Here is a 21,032-nt window from a genome sequence, read left to right on the forward strand (position 1 = left end):
ATACACACACAGTGTGTGTGTCTGTCTGTGTGTGTCTGTGTGTGTGTGTGAGTGTGTGTTTGTGTGTGTCTGTGTGTGTGTGTGTGTGTGTGAGTGAGTGAGTGTTTGTGTGTGTGTGTGTGAGTGTTTGTGTGTGTGTGTGTGTGAGTGTGTTGTGTGTGTGTCTGTGTGTGTCTGTGTGTGTGTGAGTGAGTGAGTGTGTGTGTGTGTGTGTGTGTGTGAGTGAGTGTGTGTTTGTGTGTGAGTGAGTGTGTGTGAGTGTGTGTGTGAGTGTTTGTGTGTGTGTCTGTGTGTGTGTGTGTGTGTCTGTGTGTGTGAGTGTTTGTGTGTGTGTGAGTGAGTGTGTGTTTGTGTGTGAGTGAGTGTGTGTGAGTGAGTGAGTGTGTGTTTGTGTGTGAGTGTGTGAGTGAGTGAGTGAGTGAGTGTGTGTGTGTGTGAGTGTATGTGAGAGCGTGTATTTATCACTTTGTGGGGACCAAATGTCCCCATAAGGATAGTAAAACCCGAAATTTTTGACCTTGTGGGGACATTTTGTCGGTCCCCATGAGGAAAACAGCTTATAAATCATACTAAATTATGTTTTTTGAAAATGTAAAAATGCAGAAAGTTTTCTGTGAGGGTTAGGTTTAGGGGTAGGGTTAGGTTTAGGGGATAGAATATAAAGTTTGTACAGTATAAAAACCATTATGTCTATGGAAAGTCCCCATAAAACATGGAAACACAACTGTGTGTGTGTGTGTGTGTGTGAGTGTGAGTGTGTGTGTGTGTGTGTGTGTGTGTGTGTGTGAGTGAGTGAGTGAGTGAGTGTGTGAGTGAGTGTGTGTGTGTGTGTGTGTGTGTGAGAGTGAGTGAGTGTGTGAGTGAGTGAGTGAGTGAGTGTTTGTGTGTGTGTGTGTGTGTGTGTGTGTGTGTGTAAATGGGCGTATCACTGTTTGGTCGACTCTTCCCTCTTTTTGTGGAAGGAATTGATGTATTGAAGTGAATGCAGTCTCTAGTGAAATGCAGTCTCTTTGTTCACCAAGTAAATATTGAGCTTGTGCATCATTCTTCAACTTTTTGAAGTTGGGACAAATTATTTCAAATTTGGGAAAGAAGTGTTTTCGAATGTTATTATAATTAGGGCAGGTGGTTAAGAAGTGCAGCTCTGTTTCTGTTTGTCCTTGGTTACAGTACGGGCATAACCTGCCCTCTCTGGGCATCCAGCTCTGTCTGTATCTGCCCTTCTCTATCGTCAGGCTGTCTGTCTGTCTGTCTGTATCTGCCCTTCTCTATCATCAGTGCTGTCTGTCTGTCTGTCTGTATCTGCCCTTCTCTATCATCAGTGCTGTCTGTCTGTCTGTCTGTATCTGCCCTTCTCTATCATCAGTGCTGTCTGTCTGTCTGTCTGTATCTGCCCTTCTCTATCATCAGTGCTGTCTGTCTGTCTCTCTGTCTGTCTGTATCTGCCCTTCTCTATCATCAGGCTGTGGTCGCTCAGTCTGTACCTCGTCATGTGTTTCCTCAGTTTGTGGTCTCTGACTGTACTCAGGTATTCTGCTGTCGTGTAATCTCTGTTTAGGGTCAATAACATTGTAGTTTACTTTGTTTTTGTGTTGTTTCATTCCAATAAGTTCGGTACTTTTCTTTTTGTGTGTTCATCGTTTGGTTGGGCTGGATTGTGTGGATGAGGGTGTCCGTGTCCTGAGGCTGATTATTGTTAGTCGTGTGTGGAGCCTCAGGACCAGCTGGATGATGGGACTCTTCTCAGCGTTCACTTCATGGTTTTTAAGGGCTTTATAATGATAAGAGTTGGGGTCACTCAGTTTTAGATGTTTCCAAAATGTAACTGCTCTTTTCTCAATGTGGGTTAATAGAGGGTTTTGGCCTAATTCTGCCCTGCATGCATTATTAGGTGTGTTTCTCTGTACCCGAAGAATGCTTTTACAGAACTCTGTATGCAGGGCTTCAATCGGATCTTTGTCAAATTGGTGATTTAGGAGAGGACCCCAAACTTCACTGCCATATATTGCAACAGGTTCAATGACTGACTGGAATATTTTGAGCCAGATTCTGATTGGTATTTCAAATTGGATAGATTTTTAAATGGCATAGAAAGCCATTTTTCTCTCTCTCTCTCTCTCTCTCTCTCTCTCTCTCTCTCTCTCTCTCTCTCTTTCTATCTCACCCTCACTCTCTCTCTCTCTCTCTCTCTCTCTCTCTTTCTATCTCACCCTCACTCTCTCTCTGGCTCTCTCTCTCTCTCTCTCTTGCTCTTTCTCTTTCTATCTCACCCTCACCCTCACTCTCTCTCTGGCTCTCTCTCTCTCTTTCTATCTCACCCTCACTATCTCTTTCTCTCTCTCTCTCTGGCTCTCTCTCTCTCTCTCTCTCTTGCCCTCTCTCTTTCTATCTCTCTCTCTCTGGCTCTCTCTCTTTCTATCTCACCCTCACTCTCTATCTGGCTCTCTCTCTCTCTCTTTCTATCTCACCCTCACTCTCTCTCTGGCTCTCTCTCTCTCTCTCTCTTGCTCTTTCTCTTTCTATCTCACCCTCACCCTCACTCTCTCTCTGGCTCTCTCTCTCTCTTTCTATCTCACCCTCACTCTCTCTTTCTCTCTCTCTCTCTGGCTCTCTCTCTCTCTCTCTCTCTTGCCCTCTCTCTTTCTATCTCTCTCTCTCTTGCCCTCTCTCTTTCTATCTCACCCTCACTCTCTATCTGGCTCTCTCTCTCTCTCTCTCTCTCTCTCTTTCTATCTCACCCTCACTCTCTCTCTCTCTGGCTCTCTCTCTCTCTCTCTCTTTCTATCTCACCCTCACTCTCTCTTCATGGATTATTCATTCTGTCACACAGTTGCGGCTTTGAGAGTACATTTAACAGATTGGGGTTTCATGGGTTTTGCATGTTACAGTATGCAGTGGATGAACGTTTGCTGAGCAGAATAATATTTAAAGATGACATTAAACAGCATTCACACTGAATTTAACTTCTGTAATGCAATGGGAGTGAAACAGAATATTCAGAGGGAAATAATAATGTGGGGCTTGATTCTATGCAATGGGATCCGATTTGATCATGAAAAGGTGGCTTTGATAATATTGGAAAATAGAATAACATAAGTGCCATCTCTGTAGAGCTGTACTGTATGTTATAGAGATAAATCTGCTCTGCTGGAAGTTTCCAGTTTATATGTGCGAGAAGAAGTAGCTGTTTGATGTGTGTGTGTGAAGGGATTAGCTAAGCAGCATGAAACATGTTATATTAGTGTCTGTCCAAACGGCTCATAATGAGAGATTAAAGAGAAGAGGGCGATGGGTTTTCCTTTTGAAATATTGTGCATGCATTTGTGTGTGTGAATATGTACAGTATGGGCTCTATTTTCTTGACCATGCTAGGCGCAGTGTGCAACGTCATAGATCATTTTTGTGAGATCGCTAATTCTATGCGCAATTTTTGTGCGAGCGCAAGGCGCAAGTGGGTCTGGGTGGGGTGTAGGATAATAAAGTGGTGCAAAGCGCAATTTGCTATTTTCCTAAGAAATAGGTCATTGCGCTGAGATGTTTCATAACCACGTCTGTTTTCAGCGCAAAGTCTAAACTCAGTTCCTGCATTTGCAGTTTGGAGATTTCACCAGCAGGTGGTGATAAAGTTAATCTCCAAACTCTGAAAATATAGCAGAACATCAAACATTCACTGTCGAGAATATTTATGAGATTTGCGTTAAGCTTTATAGAGGTCATGTTTTTATTATTATTATTATTATTATTATTATTATTATTATTATTATTATGTTCTCTCGAATGAAATTGCTCTTGGCCCAGTGCATTAGCGCTTTGCGTGTGCATTTTAGCCTAACTCACTTGTGCCTAGACTAAGTGCATGCTTAAGTCTAAAACTTCAAGGCCATGCCCACTGACCTTGCGTGTATGACTTATCGCATAAAACATGGGCCGAATTGTTTACGGTTTTATGCACATTTTGCTTGCACATTATTTGACACATCTGCTACCGATCTTGTACATTTATGCGGATTATATTTATTTAATGTACATGTTCATCATATTGCATTCTGTTAAGATGAGCGACACTGTTTCAAGTTGATGATTCTGGGGCCAGTTGCATCAACCATGCATAAGTTACAAGATAATGTAGTTACAGTGTAAATTAACTCTTAAGTTACAATTTACATACTAAATATTTGAGTGTTGCACTATTATACTTAGGTGAAACGTAACCGTACATGTACGTGTAAACAACATTTTTAGGGTTAGGGTTTAGGGTTAACAGTGTAAGTACAGATGTAATTAAATGCAGGTACTTTAAATGTAAGTACATAGTAGTCAAAGACACCTAATAAAAACTGGGACCAAATATTGGACTCTCCTAAAATGCACCTCATACATTCCCTTCTAAAGGGAGTTTGTTCCCGTCTCAAAGCGCTCGCACTTGTTAAAGAGTGGCGTGCTGTCATGGCAACCATGTTACCTTCCGTTTCCGTTTGTCCTACGAATGCCGTCTTGTTTAAACAAGGCTTGTTTAAAGGATACTGCAGCCTTCATAGGACGCATCCTACCTGGCACGCAGCCTTCCAAATGAGACACAGCATTACAGGACGGCATCATAGCAGTCTAGATGTTTATCTGTTATCCATTTGGCGACTTTGTTTACCTGCTATAATGCTTGGATATGTTAAGCAGTTAAGCTCAAATCATCCGCCAGAAGAGCAGTGCCGAAACACAACTGACGTAAAGCGTTCTTTCAACCACAGGTGTCGCTTGAGAGTGTAACCCCGCTTAGAGCGGGACTCGAACCGGTGTCTCCGGCATGGGAGGCGGGTGTGCTAACAAGGAGGCTAAATGCTACAGCCTCTAGCGTCAGTCGCTAGTGCACCTCTTGAGGTCAGGAAAGTGTGGTTTATATACATTGCGCTGCTATCTATCAGCTGGCCACCGCTACACTCACCCCCCTAAACCTCACTCCCATCCGGGTCACGGCACCATTGTAACCGGCCCTGCTCACCCCGCTCCGAACGGGACTCGAACCGGCGTGGGAGGTGGGATGCACTAACAAGGAGGTTAAAGGCTACAGCCTCTAGCATCAGTCGCTAGTGCACCTCTTGAGGTCAGGAGAGTGAGGTTTATATACATTGCACTGCTATCTATCAGCTGGCCACCGCTACACTCACCCCCCTAAACCTCACTCCCATCCGGTCACGGCACCACTGTAACCGGCCCTGCTCGCCCTGCTCCGAACGGGACTCAAACCAGCATCTCCAGCATGGGAGGCGGGTGCGCTAACAAGGAGGCTAAAGGCTAAACCCTCTATCGTCAGTCGCTAGTGCACCTCTTGAGGTCAGGAGAGTGAGGTTTATACACATTGCACAGCTATCTATCAGCTGGCCACCATTACAAGAGCACCAAAGTTAAGTAGTGCAGCTTTAACTTTACGTCCCAACTTAAGTGAGACCTTACACTTAATTGGTGCAACCCTACCTGATCTCTAGATATGGCCAGAAAAGCCCAGAGTCTCCTGAACTGAGATCAGTCGGTTTAAATGAACAGTAACAGTGATGCTTTCCTTAGTTAACACTACTAATTAGGTAACATTGACTGAGTAATGGCTTCCTCTGAAATATTCAACAGCCCTTGATTATGCAGTGCGGTAGTTAATGTCCTTTGAGTTAGTGTAGACAGTTCTTGTGCTGCCCCGCCTCCTTCCTACATGTACTGCAGTATTCAGCTGTTATCTGATGTTACCTTCAGTGTTTATTTGTGTGTGTGTGTGCTCTTTCATGTTCTCTTATCTCTCCTATTCCAGTGAAGTATTTCCTTCACCTTTTAACCCTCTTCATCTCTCTTGCTCTGTTATTAATATGTGGTCAGTGTCGAGAGCGCTGCATTCATTCATGAGTTCTGTGCGGGTTCGGCTGGCACAGCAGAACAGTTTTTGCAGGTGTAATGCTGACTCTGTCTCTGAGCAGGGCAGTATAATCAGTGCTGGTCAGGGGTGAGGTCTCGTCCTTGGAAATATGAGAACTAGAGTGTCATTTCCACTGCGAGATTCATGCACTCACTCACTCAGGCAGCATCGGAGCATTGTGCGGAGCATTGTGTCTCTCTCTCAAGTGTATTTATCAGTTATGGGGTATTGATTGTGGTAGAGATGGCTTATAGATTCATGCCCCTGCAGTGCCAGCTGCTTGTGTATCTGAAGCAGTGTGGGACTTTTTTAATTGGATCTATCGCAAACATATGCCAACCAACCTGCGTTGAGGAATAATTTGGCAAAAGTTGTTGAGCATGGGTGGGTGTTGAGCCAAAAGTTGTTGAGCGTGGTGAGCAAAAATTTGTTGTGTGTTGGGGGGTGTGTGAGCCAAAAGTATTTGAGCGTTGGGGGGGTTTTGACCCAAAAGTTGTTGGGCGAGGGCGAGCTTTTCTGCATATGTTGTGGTCCGTTCTGCATAACGCGGCGTCTCATTTTGGCTTATCGCGGCACATTCGGCCTGTGTCGCAGCCGATCCACCGGCCTCACCGCAAAGTGCATCAGCCCACCGGGAAAATGCACGGTATGCCAGATTTACCAGTCCAGCCCCGGTGGCCTGCTTCCCAGACCTCCGGGAAAATTCCGGAACTTCCCAATGGCCAGTCCGCGCCTGACCAACACTCCTGGAAACATAATAAACAATTTCATAAAACATTTTGTTTATCTTTTTATAGCTTGGCATTATTTAAAATGTCAAAACTTGTAAAACAGATTGGAATGGGTGAAGAGGAAGATATTAACATTGCTCCTTCAAGCACTATCACTTTAAATGTATTCTATTTTATACGTTTATAGGCCTAATTCAAAAGTTTCTTGTATTTATATAACAAACTATACAGCAAGGAAAACAGAACAATATAGGCCTATGACAAAAAGTTCATTCAGATTATTTTATTTTAAATTAAGAGTAACATTTCATTATTCTACAAAAGAGGATATTTAATAGCATCAATGGTGGTGGCAGCTGCTTTTTATTGTGGCTGTAGTGTAGCTAATTATGTTTTCAAATAGGCAGCTTGGCTTCACTGTACTTCAAATGCTTGCCGTCGTGGGACGCTTGTAGCTCGAGAAACTACAGCTTCAGTGTAACATCCCCAACACTGCAACACTCATCCAGAAAGGATTTTTCTCTGTACTGTTGGATTAAATATGAAGTGAAGTGAAGATAAGACATTAGGCTTATGTAAGTGTCATGACCTGTTTTCCTGGAAGGGTACTGAAACCTGAGCGGCTTTACCATCGATCTCCATCTGCACATTAGCCATGATTCTCCCCTCCATCTTTCCTTCTTAAAGTCAACATGAAATCAAAATGGACCCTATTAACTGTATTAATGCACAGCTTTACTATGCACAATCCATCAGTGCATGCTATTCCAAAAAAAGTTATAAATATACAGTCCTTCCGAACTTGTTTCGCCCACTCTCTCTCACTGCGGATGTGCTGGGGGCCGTTCACAACGAACGTGTGTCTTCTCTGTTTTTACGATGTTTTTTCTTTGTAACATGCACTGGATGAATGGCCATACCTGGACGCTATTTCTTCAGTGTCTCACGCAGGACCGGCACATTTATAGACACTGTTAAAAATAAAGTTAAAAATAACGTTGTCTCAAAAAACGCATCTCAAGACACCTGCGTTATTTTTCAGTCAATGCACTGCGTCTAGATTGTTTTTAGCGCAGGCAGGGCTGGACTGGTAATCTGGCATACCGGGTATTTTCCCGGTGGGCTGATGCACTTTGGGGCCGATCAGAGGCGGACTGGCCCTCGGGAGAACCGAGCGGGCCGGTGGGTCGGCCATGAAACGGCCCGAATGGGCCTCGATAAGCTAAAATGAACCGCTGTGTTATGCAGAACGGTTTTGGAATGGAAATGAAGTGTTTTGTATAAATATATGTATTACTTTTTTTAATCATTGTATTGTGGAAAAACTGGAAAACGTGCATTAATTATCTTTAACTAGATTTTATTAAACATTTTGAATGTACCTGGCTACAACGGCTGATAAGATGAGGTTAAAATTAAATAATTTAAAATCAATTTTATGTACATTTTTATGCCCAAATTTTCGAAATCGTAAAAACACACCCCTGGTTTCATGCTGACCTTAAAACAATATTCTTCAACAGCTATTCACTCCTTTCAAACTGTGGGGTGCTTGAAGAAATATACGTTTTTTATTTGACATTGAACACACTGTATCTGCATAAGGTTTATTTTCCTGCCACTGTCAATCTATATACAGTAACACCTGCTTCACAACATTCAGTCTAGCTGTCAAGTCTTTCCATGGCATGAGCATATTGCCAGACATTTTTACATTCCGATTTATTCAAAGTAGACGTCAGAAATATTTGCTCTAAGTTGGAACTTTTATGCTGACTCTGATATGTGTGGCGTTCTGACATTTTCTTCTATGATTTATCTTGGCCCATAGAGGCAAACCTGTTTAATTATTAATTTATGCTGAAGTTGTAAAGTGCTATGAGCAGCTAGTTTTTGCCCAAAACAACATATTTGCTCCTTCAAATGCTGTGCAACCCTTACAAGTTCCCCTTCTGTCACTCACTCGACGTTGTGTCAATGAAGTGACACAAGGGGTCGATCTTGAGAGCCTGACACATGCCACTCTCCCGACATACGGGTATAAAAGGGAGGTCGACAGGGAAGTTCATTCAGGATAGTTTTTCTTTCAAAAGTGCTCCTCTGTTGATATTGAGCATTTTAACATGCACAGCAATACACTGTGCATGCACGTTAATTCACTGAGCATGCTTAATAATCCTGCAACGTGTGTGGACATGGAAATGCAATAAAGGCTTTTATCAGTGTACAGTCGTAAGAATAAACCAATCAGCGCGAATAGATTTTGGCCCCTTACTCCAACACCTTCAACCGGCATACTTACCGGCTAATCCATTATATGGAATTGTTGTGCACATGTTTATGTTTTGGTTGATTGACCTGATTATTTCAAATCTCATGTAAACACGTTTTTCTTGCTTTGTCTGATTTTTTTATTGTGTGGATTTTCTCCCCTTTTCTCGCCCATTTGGCATGCCCAATTCCCAATGCGCTCTAATGGTGCGTTCACATACAATGCGAAGCGAGCGTTTCGTGTGGCGCGATTACATACAAAGTCAATGCAAAGATGCGAATAGATGCGAATGAAGCAACTCGAGTGAGAAATCCGCATGACGTGTTGTCGCGATAGCCTATCAGCATCGAGATTGTCCGGATGTCACTGACGTACTGACATAGTAGCAGAAGAAATCTGGGAAAATGGATGAATAAATGGTTATAGCGGAGTGTGGGCACCCAGACTTGTATGACACAACGTCATACATGTACAGACACCGGACGAATAAAGACATCGCTTGGAGGAAAGTGAGCGAGGAAGTTGGACTACCTGGTAAGTTCTGAAAATATGCGCGTCTACTTGATTCCAGCTATTGGTTGAACTTTACATTGAACCAAGTCAGAGAAGCCCCTCCTCCTGTCCTTTTCCGGAAGAGAAGCGGGAATACTCGCGGGTTCACGTTACTCGCGCGAACGTGAGTTTAAACACACATTAATAATCCAGCGGTCAAACTCGTGCAAGCAATGCGAGGCGAAAACTTTCTTCATGTTGTATGTGAATGCACCATAAATCCTCGTGGTGGCGTCGTGACTCACCTCAATCCGGGTGGCGTCTGAGACTGTCAATCCGTGCATCTTATCACGTGGCTTGTTGAGCACGTTACTGTAGCGACGTAGTGCGTGTGGAGGCTTCAAGCTATTCTCCGCGGCATCCACACAGAACTCACCACGCGTCCCACCGAGAGCGAGAACCACAAATTATAGTGACCACGAGGAGGTTACCCCATGTGACTTTACCCTCCCTAGCAACCGGGCCAATTTGGTTGCTTAGGAGACCTGGCTGGAGTCACTCAGCACACCCTGGATTCGAACTCGCGACTCTAGGGGTGGTAGTCAGCGTTAATACTCGCTGAGATACCCGGACCCTCGCTTTGTCAGATCTTTTAAATAAAAAAAATGAAAACTGTTTAAGGTGTTCGATGATCGAACACATTGCTGGCTTTTTTAGCATAATCTGTGAAAGAAAATGCACGTAAACACACTCATTGTCGTCCTAAGATTTAATGAAGGTATTGATTGTTGTGTTTGCGAATGTTTAGCCACAATAGACTTTCTTTCGTAACTTAATTCTTTATTCTTTTTTTCAGGACTGTCTGATTTTGGAAAAGAATGATTTCCACCACCCTGTGTGCTCATTCCAAGACGATTTTCAAGAGTTTGAGATGATTGATGATGAAGATGACGAGGAAGAAGAGGAAGCCGATCCAGATGCTCCCTCCTCACCGTCTGCATCTCCACCCCCTTCCCCTACTCTTGGCACTCTTAAGAGCCGTCCAACGTCTCTAAACCTGACTGCACCTGTTTCACAGGTACCTCTAACACACACCTGCTACCCATAATCCCTTAAATCAAAATATGAATATATATTAGCAGTATTTAAAGTCTTCTATTTGTCCAAATCGCAGGACTCTCTGAACAACAACAGTAACGTGTCGTCACGAAAGTCAAGCTGGCAGGATTCTCTTCGAAACTCTACTACACAGGGTAACCTTGGCTCAAGTTTACTTGCTTTCTTATCAGCACTCTTTTCTCGTTTTTAAGTCATTGTGAATAATTGTATTCCATATATCAGGCTGTTTGTCTCCAAACCACTCTTGCCTTGAAGATGGATCCCATGTGACTGCTACTTGTCCAGCGGTTCCAGGCATCACTGGCTCTGCCAAAGGTACACCCTTAAACCCATCAGGACAGTGTGGTCTCAATCAGTCACCTGGCCGACCCCTGCTCTACGACTTTGAGGGCAACAAACGAGAACGACCTGAATATGGTAAAAACCTTGACCCTGTTGCTAATAGCCAATTAAGATCTATAAACACGCCCATGAACCATGACCATAGCATCAAATGCCTTCCTTTCTCTTTCTAGCAGTCAACAAAGCTTTATTGCCACTATTGCCAACATTTACAGTATTGCCAAATGCATAGCAGGGCTCGACATTAAGCTTTGTCATGTGCTTGTCCTTCAGACAAGTAAACTGGTCATTCAATTGTCCGAGTAAAAACGTTACTTGTCCGGAGAAAAATAAAAAATGACGATTATTACAGCTAGTAGGGATCACGTTATGAACACAGTGCAGAAAGACGGTTAAATTAATACTCACCCTCAAGCCTAGTTTTTCAATAATAGTGAATGGTGAAAGAAACTAACATTGTTTCTCATTAGTTCCAAGGAAGATAAAAATGGAGATCAACATGAAGGTGAGTAATGAAGGTTCCACTCAAGGTGCACTCAGTTTTGTCTTTGTGTCATATTGGACTTATACTGACACCTAGTGGTTTGGATGCAGCATCATTTAAAATCAATAGTTTTCAGTTTCAGATGCCATTGTAGAAATGTAGTATTCACTGTCAGCCGTGAGTACTTTACTCAATGAGTGAAAGTGTCCAATAACAGAACGGTTACTGAGATTAAGCGAGTAGTATTCGGCTGGTCATGTGATTCCAAGATGGCCGCCCCCATGTTTGGAACCGCTCCATGTAGAATAAAACAGCTTTTGTTAATGATATGACAGGAGACTTTATTTTAATGTGAGTGCTCATGATTTACTACATATACTGGAAAATTACAATTCATGTCTTTATGAGCTAAACCTTTTTTATGAGGGATAAATGACAGAGTGCACCTTGCATTAACATAAGATAATGCATTAGCTATTATTAACTTACAATTAACAATATATTTTTTTACAGCATTTATTAATATTTGTCAATGTTAGTTACAAAAGAAATGGAATTGTTCATTGTTAGTTCATAGTGCATTACCTAATGTTTACATATACAACTTTTCTTGACCTCTTTAAGAGTATAAGTCAGTTCTTGCCATTTGCATTACAATTGGCTGTTTAAGATTTACCAAATGCATTGAAAATTTTAACAGATGGGGGTCTAGATAGCTCAGCGAGTATTGATGCTGACTTCCACCCCTGGAGTCACGAGTTCGAATCCAGGGTGTGCTGAGTGACTCCAGTCAGGTCTCCTAAGCAACCAAATTGGCCCGGTTGCTAGGGAGGGTGGAATCACATGGGGTAACCTCCTCGTGGTCACGATTAGTGGCTCTCGCTCTCAATGGTGCTCGTGGTGAGATGTGAGTGGAACGTGGTCTTAAATAGGTCTGATTTAAGTGTTTCTCTTCACTCTACTGATGGTAGCACAACGCATTTTGCAAGCTGCTGAACGCTGCATGATTGAAGGTGAGAGGGAGAGAGAGAGCGATGCGAAAGAGGGAACTCTCTGCATTTTGAAATTGAAACATGCCGGAATTATTACAATTGTGCTCAATTCCCCAATCCTAATTTTCAATATTGAGGTTTTAATCAAGCTTCAAAATTCCACTTGTCAAGCGGACAAGCGTTAATGTCGAGCCCTGCATAGTACTGTAGTTAACATATACAGAAAATAAATAGGGGGTGTAAATAAATAACAATCATTTACCGTCAATACCATGAAATATTTTGTTAGTTTTACATTGTTTTAAAATGACTTTGTTAAGGAAAATATATAATACATTTGTGTGTATACATTAGCCTTTAAGAAGAAAATGTCAATAGTCAAACACTATTAAACAAAGAACAGAAGAACAAAAATCATTGCGAGGAGTAAACACGCCTGCTTTTGTAAACAGCCGACCCTTTAAAGAGATAAACACTTTCTTTCTTGTCTTCCTAACCAGGCTCCTTTGGTCAACATAACTCATCTGGTGGCTCCGAGGTCACTGAGGTGAAACCTGATGTTGAGGAATCCACCCTAATCGAGCTTGTCCCTTCGGTGGATGACTGTACTTCCCAGTGCTCTGACACTGAGGTTGACCATGACCTGAACGGCCATGCCAAACATCGACCTTGCTGCTCTCGACCCACCAATGACACTTACTCTGTCATCACGGAGACAGCTGACGACCTCGAGATGGAAAACGATGGCACCAGCAGATGTTTGTCCTCAACTGCACCTCTGGGTAATGATGCCGAGACTCCGCTGTCGGACGAGGAGCTGGACAAAGAGTTTGACTTTGACTTCATGAGCATGGAGACCTACGATCAAACCTGCAAGGAAGCTGAGGGCTATGTGGAGTTTCCCTGCATCGAACCAACCGAGTCAGTTTCTGTCTCCAGCTACGTATTGTCCAGTCGATCAGACATCCTTGACGCTGTCGGTGAACCTCGAGATATGCTTCAGGGTCGGTCTGCTGCTGCTCCTGACGCTGCGAATGACACAACATCTCCTTCCTCAGATCCTGGTATTGCTGATATGAACACCAAGAACTATGCAGAGTCGGATCGCCACAGTGATGATCTTAGTTCTCCTGGATCAGACTCTGATGTTGAAGGTGAACTTGAGGCTGCGTTTGCATGTGATGGTCCACGTGCTGGTAACATGATTTCATCCATCTCAGAGACAGAGCTAGACCTGACCAGTGAATCCAGCAGTGGACGCTCCTCACACCTCACCAATTCCATTGAAGAAGCCAGTTCCCCAACTTCTGACCCAGAACTTGACCAAGAGCTGGACACTGAGCAAGACAGTGGGATTGTAGGTCTAAAGGCATCGCTTTTTCTGGGACAACCTGGGCCAATTAAACAAGACCATTCACCAGCTCTAGATTCCAGTCCTTTGGATGACGGTCAAGCTCTGATGGGTCTGCAGAACGTAGACGACGAACAGGGTTACGAGCACCAGGCTGATCCAGATGAGACTCTTCCCCCTGCTGTCCCCTTTGAGGACAGCAGCTCTCAGCAGTTGTTGCTGAAGATTGAGCCTGACCACAGTCTCGAAAGCATCAAACGCTCCTTCTACTTGCCGATCGACCCCAAACTCATGCCCACTGCAGATGACTTCGATGGCAACAGCGAGGGAGATTCTGAGTCAGAGTCGGAGGATGAGCTTAGTGAAAACTCAGACTCTCCTTGGCTTCTCAGCAATTTGGTCAATAGGATGATCTCGGAAGGTTCGTACCCAATCAGCTGCCCGGAAGACTGCTTCAAACTCTCAGCCTCCATCTCTGACACCATCTCACCCTCATCTGACCTGGAAACGGATGCTGAGACAGATGGATGCATTTTCCTAAATCTGAAATCTGAAAAGTCAGAGGAGGTGACTTCTGAAAGCGCAAAGGTTACTGAGGACGAAGAGAAAGAGAGAGAAGCCTGCTGTAATAATAGCAAGAGAGCAGACTCTTGTCTGTATATGAGCAACCTAAAGAATTACGAATCTAAAGACTTTGCATTGGTCAGCAGGATGATCTCGGAAGGCTCCTACCCAATCAGCTGTCCAGAAGAGTGCTTTGAACTCGATACCCCCATCTCTGACACCATCTCGTCCTCATACGACCTCGAAATGGATGCTGAGACAAATGGCGGCATTTTCCTAAATCTGAAATCTGAAAAGTCACTGGAGACTGAAAGAGCAAAGGCTACTGATGACGAAGAGAAGGAGAAAGAAGCCTGCTGTATACATACCAAGAGAACAGACTCTTATCTGTATATGAGCAACCTAAAGAATTACGAATCGGAAGACTTTGCATCCAACAACTCTTTGAAAAACAAACAAAACCAGGAAGAGGAGGAGCCAAATAATGACCTGATGATGGAGAGAATGAAGGAGCTTGACTCTCCCAGCTTGAGCGAGAGCATCATCAGCGACAAGGACGAAGGGCGTGAGACGCGGGTCGATCAACTCACTTTGCAACGAATCACGGAGGTCAAAAACAGCCTCACACTGGATCTCCCGACAGCACAGACCAATCACTGTTTCAGTCTCACGTACTCAACTGATAATGATGACGATGAACAGGATACTTCTCCTTTTCTGGACGATCTTCACAAGGTACCTTCACTCTATGGAAACAACACTTATTTGGACAGTTCCCCACCTACTAACGAGAGTGTGCGAGAGTTGAGGAACGCTACCTCTGAGCATGTGCATGGGCAGCCAATCGATGACTCCTTGGCGTATGATTCAATGAAATACACCCTTGTGGTAGATGAAAACACAACGCTTGAGCTGGTGAGCATGAAGCGCTGCACCTCTGTACTTAGCGAGGACAGCGATGGACACTCCACTATCTGTGATGAAGAGGGGGTTGATGAAGATGAATACATGTATGGGCAGGGTAAGATGGTAGGAGGCATCAGACCCAATCTGCTGTTAAGCTCCTCTGAAGAAGACTCCTCCCCTGAGGCAGATATGCCTTTCTCCAAGAAGTTCCTCAACGTGTTTGTCAATGCCACATCACGGTCCTCCAGTAAGTGGGATTTTAGCAGTACATACACATGCACAAACTCACTTATAATACAGTATGTTGTTTTTGTATGGAGGCCCGGGCAAGGTTTAGGGGCTAATAACAAGGGTCGAGGTTGTTTTTATTGTTCTGTTTAGTATTACTCATGGTGTTTTGTGTACGATTATGTTGTTTTATTTGAGGTCAACATCATGGAGATTAGTGTTCCTTCTAACTTAAGTAAATGGTCTAACAGACTATAACCAACGGTCAATCGCAATCGACTTAATAAGCAACCCTGTTGCTATCAACCTGGGCAGCATTTCCCAACAGCATCATAGCCATAAGTAGATCGTAGAAGCCATTGGCGCCAATGGACTTAACGATCAACTTAAGCTTGCGATACATTTGGGAAATGCATCCCTGTATGGCTTTCTTTTGTGGAACTCAAAAGAGATGTAAATGGTCTCTTAATGGTATTCAAAGCGCTTTACACTGTGACTCATTCACACACACATTCACACACCAATGGCGGCAGAGCTGCCATTCAAGGTGCCTGCCATTGGGAGCAACTTGGGGTTCAGTGTCTTGCCCAAAGACACTTCAGCATGTGGAGTCGTGTGAGCTGGGATTTGAACCACCAACCCTGCGATTAGTGGCCGACCTGCTCTACCATCTGTGCTACAGCCGCCCCAACACCTCAGTCATCATTTATCTTCATTGCGTCTTTCAATGAAAGTAAATGGTGACTGAGACTAACATTCTGCCTTTTTGGGCGAACTGTACCTTTAATATGCACCACGATAATAATGAAAGAAATGGTTGAATATGACCTAAATAAAATTCGACAATAAATTCACTCCCATTCACAGTGCCATTCCAAGCACAGCTCAAGACATTTAGATGATCATTTTAAATAATTTAGGACTGAACAGAAAGGGTATTTAATAAACCTAATGAGATTACATCAGATGAAGGATTAAGCATGGCCTGCTTCTAAATGGGTTTTGAAATACTTTGTGACATTATCTACCTAGTTGCCTTACCAGTCACAATGGCTTCAAGCAACAGGCAACAAGATATTTTGTTTTATAGTTTGTTTAAAACACAGAGTGGCATCTCATTGGTCCAAAATCCCAATGCACTTAGTTCTATAATAAATACCAAGCATGTACTGACTTGTCACTGGTAATTGTCATGTCTGGTATGGTGTTGTACTTCAGTATAAATACAGTTTTGTGATATTGCATATGTTTTATGTGTGTTTCAGGCACAGAGTCCTTTGGGCTTTTCTCATGCACAATAAATGGAGAGGAAAGAGACCAGTCTCACAGAGCAGTCTTTAGGTAAGTAACAAACCTAAAAGCTACTAACTTTAGTCAAAACGCTCCAGTAATGTTTAAAGTAGGGAACTGGTTCGGCTCACATAAAGTAGCCTATATGTTGTTTTCAAATCTTTTTAAGTATATTATAAACACCTCCAATTGACTGCAGAAAGTCTGATGCACATAATGCAAATGCTTTTAAACGCCCACGCTGCAGGTTCATCCCACGGCATGCAGATGAGCTGGAGTTGGATGTTGATGATCCACTCTTCGTTGAGGAAGAAGAGGATGATTACTGGTACCGTGGGTACAACATGCGCACAGGGGCAAGAGGGATTTTCCCAGCGTACTACGCCCATGAGGTTGTCGGCCAAACAAAAGACCTGATGAGTAAGAAAATAAATCTGAATATTAATGTGCTTTTCATAATGATTTTGGAAATCCTAAATATTTATATTTATAAAATACTGTCATTTTTAAATCATGTTTTTAGCAGGGGTTCCAAAAAGTTCTCCAGCATATATTAAGATTAATATTGATATATCGAATTAAACCTTATATCAAACTAAAAATGTAATCTCTAGGAGTACATTTTTAGGGTAATATAATCTGATTGCTTTTGGATTACTTTCGGATTAATTCTGACCTAATTTGGACCTATTGGACGTCACATGCATATGAGTAAAAGAAGCCATTTTGATATAATGTTGCTTAAATGCATTAAAGGAAAGTTACTTAATGGATAAAAATATGAGAATTGATATGATTTTTTTGTTGTTTACTCGCTATTTGTTCATTACAACCAATTTACTTCCTTTGCCTGATAAAATTGTAATCATGTAACCCATGAAAAGTAACTTGTAAGGGGGTTTCGATGGGCAAGGTGGTGGCGAGAACCGGCTTGTCAATATAAATCATAATTTAATGAAAACTTAAACCAAAAGCACAAACATAAACACACACATGACGGACATGTCCGTTAACGATCTCTCTCTCCCGCACAATCCTCTGCAGTCGACCTTTATCCCTCTCGGAGGCTTAATAACGACCCGGCCCCGCCCTCCGCCCTGCCACATAACTGTAATATGATTATGAATGTTTTCAAATGCAATTTAATCAAATTACAAGTAACTGATTACATTATCCAGATTACATGCCAAGTCATTTATATTTGTAATGCGCTTTACACAATAACATCGTTTCAAAGCAGCTTTAGAGAAAATCAAGTTGTAATGTCTTAAATGTCCCCATTGAACAGTTTCATTGAAAACGTGTAATTGAAAGTCATGCCTAATAATGTGTTGTCTTTAGGCCCCCAGTGAGCAAGCAAAAAACTCCAAAAGATGTTAAGAGATGTTAGTTAATGGAAAATACAAACAAACAGAAAACAACGTGGGTGAACCAGTTCCCCTCTGGCTATATAGCATGAATATAATGCCAATATTAGTTATCTATGTGCAATACAAGTCATGCGTTAGTTGTGTAAACGGAGTAGATTTTTGCAGACAGAGGTCAGTGAAGCATCCCTTGTTGTCCTGATGCTTGAGTTGGCATCAGATAATCCTCTGTGAAGTCCATCATAATAGATTTCATTGATACAGTGATCGTTGAAGCGCCCGTTGCTGTATGGCGGGCACAGGCTACAGACACATAGCTGTGGGTGTCGAACATCGGGCTGGAATGGAGCTGATTGGTATCCCAAGGATGAGACAGAGAAACAAATGGAAAAATATGAGCGTAGATGCCATTCACTTTATTTTAAAGCTGCGGATGGAAATGTCTTCTTGGTGTGAGAGGTCAACTGAGAATGGCCAGACTGGTTTGAACTGATAAAGTCTATGGTAACTCAGATAACCGCTCTGTACAATTGTAGTATTGTAGTGAGAAGAATATAATCTCAATGCTATTCTGAGATGCATGCTGGTGCTGTTTTGGCGGCACGAGGGGGACCTACACAATATTGTATGGAGTGGTGGTGGTGTAGTGGTCTAAGCACATAACTGGTAATCTGGTAATCAGAAGGTCGCTGGTTCGAACCCCACAGCCACCGCCATTGTGTCCTTGAGTAAGGCACTTAACTCCAGGTTGCTCCGGGGGGATTGTCCCTGTAATAAGTGCTCTTTAAGTCGCTTTGGATAAAAGCATCTGCCAAATGCATAAATGTAAATGTATATATTAGGCAGGTGGTTTTAATGTTGTGGCTCATCGGTGTATATACAGTATACTATATATAGCTATTTTTCAAGGGATCCTATCAAATATTTCTCATGTTGTCTTTTATGGTTCATAGTGATTTCTATGTAAAAGCACTTCGTTGAGACTTGTCTGTATATGTGTGTTTCCATAGCGATGAAGAGAAACCCTGCTTGGATGGAGAGTTTCCGAGTGCAGTTCCTGGGTTCGGTGGAAGTTCCATATCACCAAGGCAACGGAATCCTCTGTGCTGCCATGCAGAAGGTGCAGTAAACAGGAAATGCTTTGTGTTTGCGCGTTTACAATTTTGCATAATATGAAGCAAATCAGAAGTAATTCGTTTGGTGTTTGTCTTTCAGATTGCTATGGCGAGGAAGAGTACAGTGCATCTTCATCCCCCGTCTATCTGTGAGCTGGAAATAAGCCTGCAGGGGGTCAAACTCGTCATGAGTTTGGACGATGAGTATGACTTTTTAGGAGAGGTGAGAGAGAGGGAGCCTAAAGAGATACCATGTCAGCTTTTGCTCACCCTCCTGTTGTTCCAAACCCGTATGACTTTCTTTCTTCCATGGAACACAAAGACGTTAGGCTGAATGTTAGGGATTGATAGTCACCATTTACTTCATATATATATATTTATTTATTTATTTATTTATTATTATTTATTTTTTCCAAGCAATGAAAGTGAATGGTGACTGATACTTCACATTCTCTTAAACATCTAATTTTGTGTTCCACAGAAGAAAGAATGTGATACGAATGTCCACGAATGTGGTCATTGTGTGTCAAGGTTCGTTAGGAGCGAGGACCCAAATGCAGGATGGCGATAATTGGCTTTTATTGATCAAAATAACATGACCTATGAGGAGGTTTTAGGAAAGGGTCAGACGGCCAGGGAGGAAGGCTCCAACAGGGGGTAGGGTCCGGTAGCTGGGGAGGAGACTCCAGGAACGGATCAGAGTCCTGTGGCCAAGGAGGAAGTCTTAAGGCCAGATCCGGACAAAGCACCCAGGGAAGACGCTTCAAGGGAGGGTCAGGGTCAGGTGGCCAAGGGGAAAACCATGACATGGAAAGGGCCGCTAGGGGCTTGACAGACAGAGTAGGGAATCCCGGAAACAGTGGCCGAGGAAGCTGGCAGTAGCAGGGGAACAGCCTTCATGACCGGGAGCATTGACAGCGGCAGGGAAACCTCCTCCATGGCCGAGGAAGCTGGCAGTGGCAGGGGAACGGCCTCCGTGGCCGAGAGTGTTGGTAGTGGCAGGGGAACGGCCTCCGTGGCCGAGAGTGTTGGTAGTGGCAGGGGAACGGCCTCCGTGTCTGAGGGCACTGTCAGCGGCAGGGGAACGGTCTTTGTGGCCGAGGAAGCTGCAGTATACTACTTATGGAATATGGAAATATATGACATATATTTTTCTAGACCACTAATATGACTGAAGTCTTCATCTCATGTTTCTGTATCATTTTAAAAAGGTACTATTAATTTGTTTATCTGTAAAACTTTTTTAATGAGGACAAAATTACAGAGCGCACCCTTAAAGGGACAGTTCACACTAAAATGAAAATTCTCCCATCATTTACTCACCCTTATACCATCCCAATTGTGTGACTTTCTTTCTTCAGCAGAACACAAATTAAGATTTTTAGAAGAATATTTCAGCTCTGTAGGTCCATATAATGCAAGTGAATGGGTGCCAAAATTTTGAAGCTCCAAAAAGCACATAAAGGCAGCATAAAAGTAATCCATATGATTCCAGTGGTTTAATCCATGTCTTCAGAAGTGATTTGATAGTTGTGGGTGGGAAACAGATCAATATTTAAGTGCTTTTTTACTATAAAAAGTCAACCTGCTCAGTCAATCTCCACTTTAACTTTCACATTCTTCTTTTTGTGTTTTTGTTGATTCACATTCTTTATGCTACTGGGCAGGGAGAGTAATTTCTTAAATATTCTTTCTCTAAAATATTTATCTGTTTTTCACCCACACCTATCATATCACTTCTGAAGACATGGATTAAACCACTGGAGTCATATGGATTATTTTTGTGCTGCTTTTATGTGATTTTTGGAGCGTTCCAATTTTGGCACCCATTCACTTGCATTGTCTGGACCTACAGAGCTGAAATATTGTTATAAAAATCTTCA

The 21,032-nt window shown here is 42.8% G+C and overlaps 1 protein-coding gene across 1 annotated transcript in view; it reads left to right on the forward strand.

The window, feature by feature from the left end:
- The window catches only part of mapk8ip2 (mitogen-activated protein kinase 8 interacting protein 2), a 49,710-nt gene that overhangs the window by 23,626 nt on the left and 5,052 nt on the right, over window positions 1-21,032 (forward strand). Inside the window, exons 3-10 of the mRNA XM_052151832.1 lie at window positions 10,248-10,469; window positions 10,566-10,644; window positions 10,733-10,927; window positions 12,829-15,396; window positions 16,643-16,718; window positions 16,915-17,087; window positions 19,045-19,154; window positions 19,250-19,372. Of these exons, the coding sequence (XP_052007792.1) occupies window positions 10,248-10,469; window positions 10,566-10,644; window positions 10,733-10,927; window positions 12,829-15,396; window positions 16,643-16,718; window positions 16,915-17,087; window positions 19,045-19,154; window positions 19,250-19,372 (3,546 nt within the window). The remainder of the gene's footprint in view (window positions 1-10,247; window positions 10,470-10,565; window positions 10,645-10,732; window positions 10,928-12,828; window positions 15,397-16,642; window positions 16,719-16,914; window positions 17,088-19,044; window positions 19,155-19,249; window positions 19,373-21,032) is intronic.

This window comes from Xyrauchen texanus, chromosome 21 (assembly GCF_025860055.1).
Source record: "Xyrauchen texanus isolate HMW12.3.18 chromosome 21, RBS_HiC_50CHRs, whole genome shotgun sequence".
Taxonomy (NCBI): Eukaryota; Metazoa; Chordata; class Actinopteri; order Cypriniformes; family Catostomidae; genus Xyrauchen; species Xyrauchen texanus.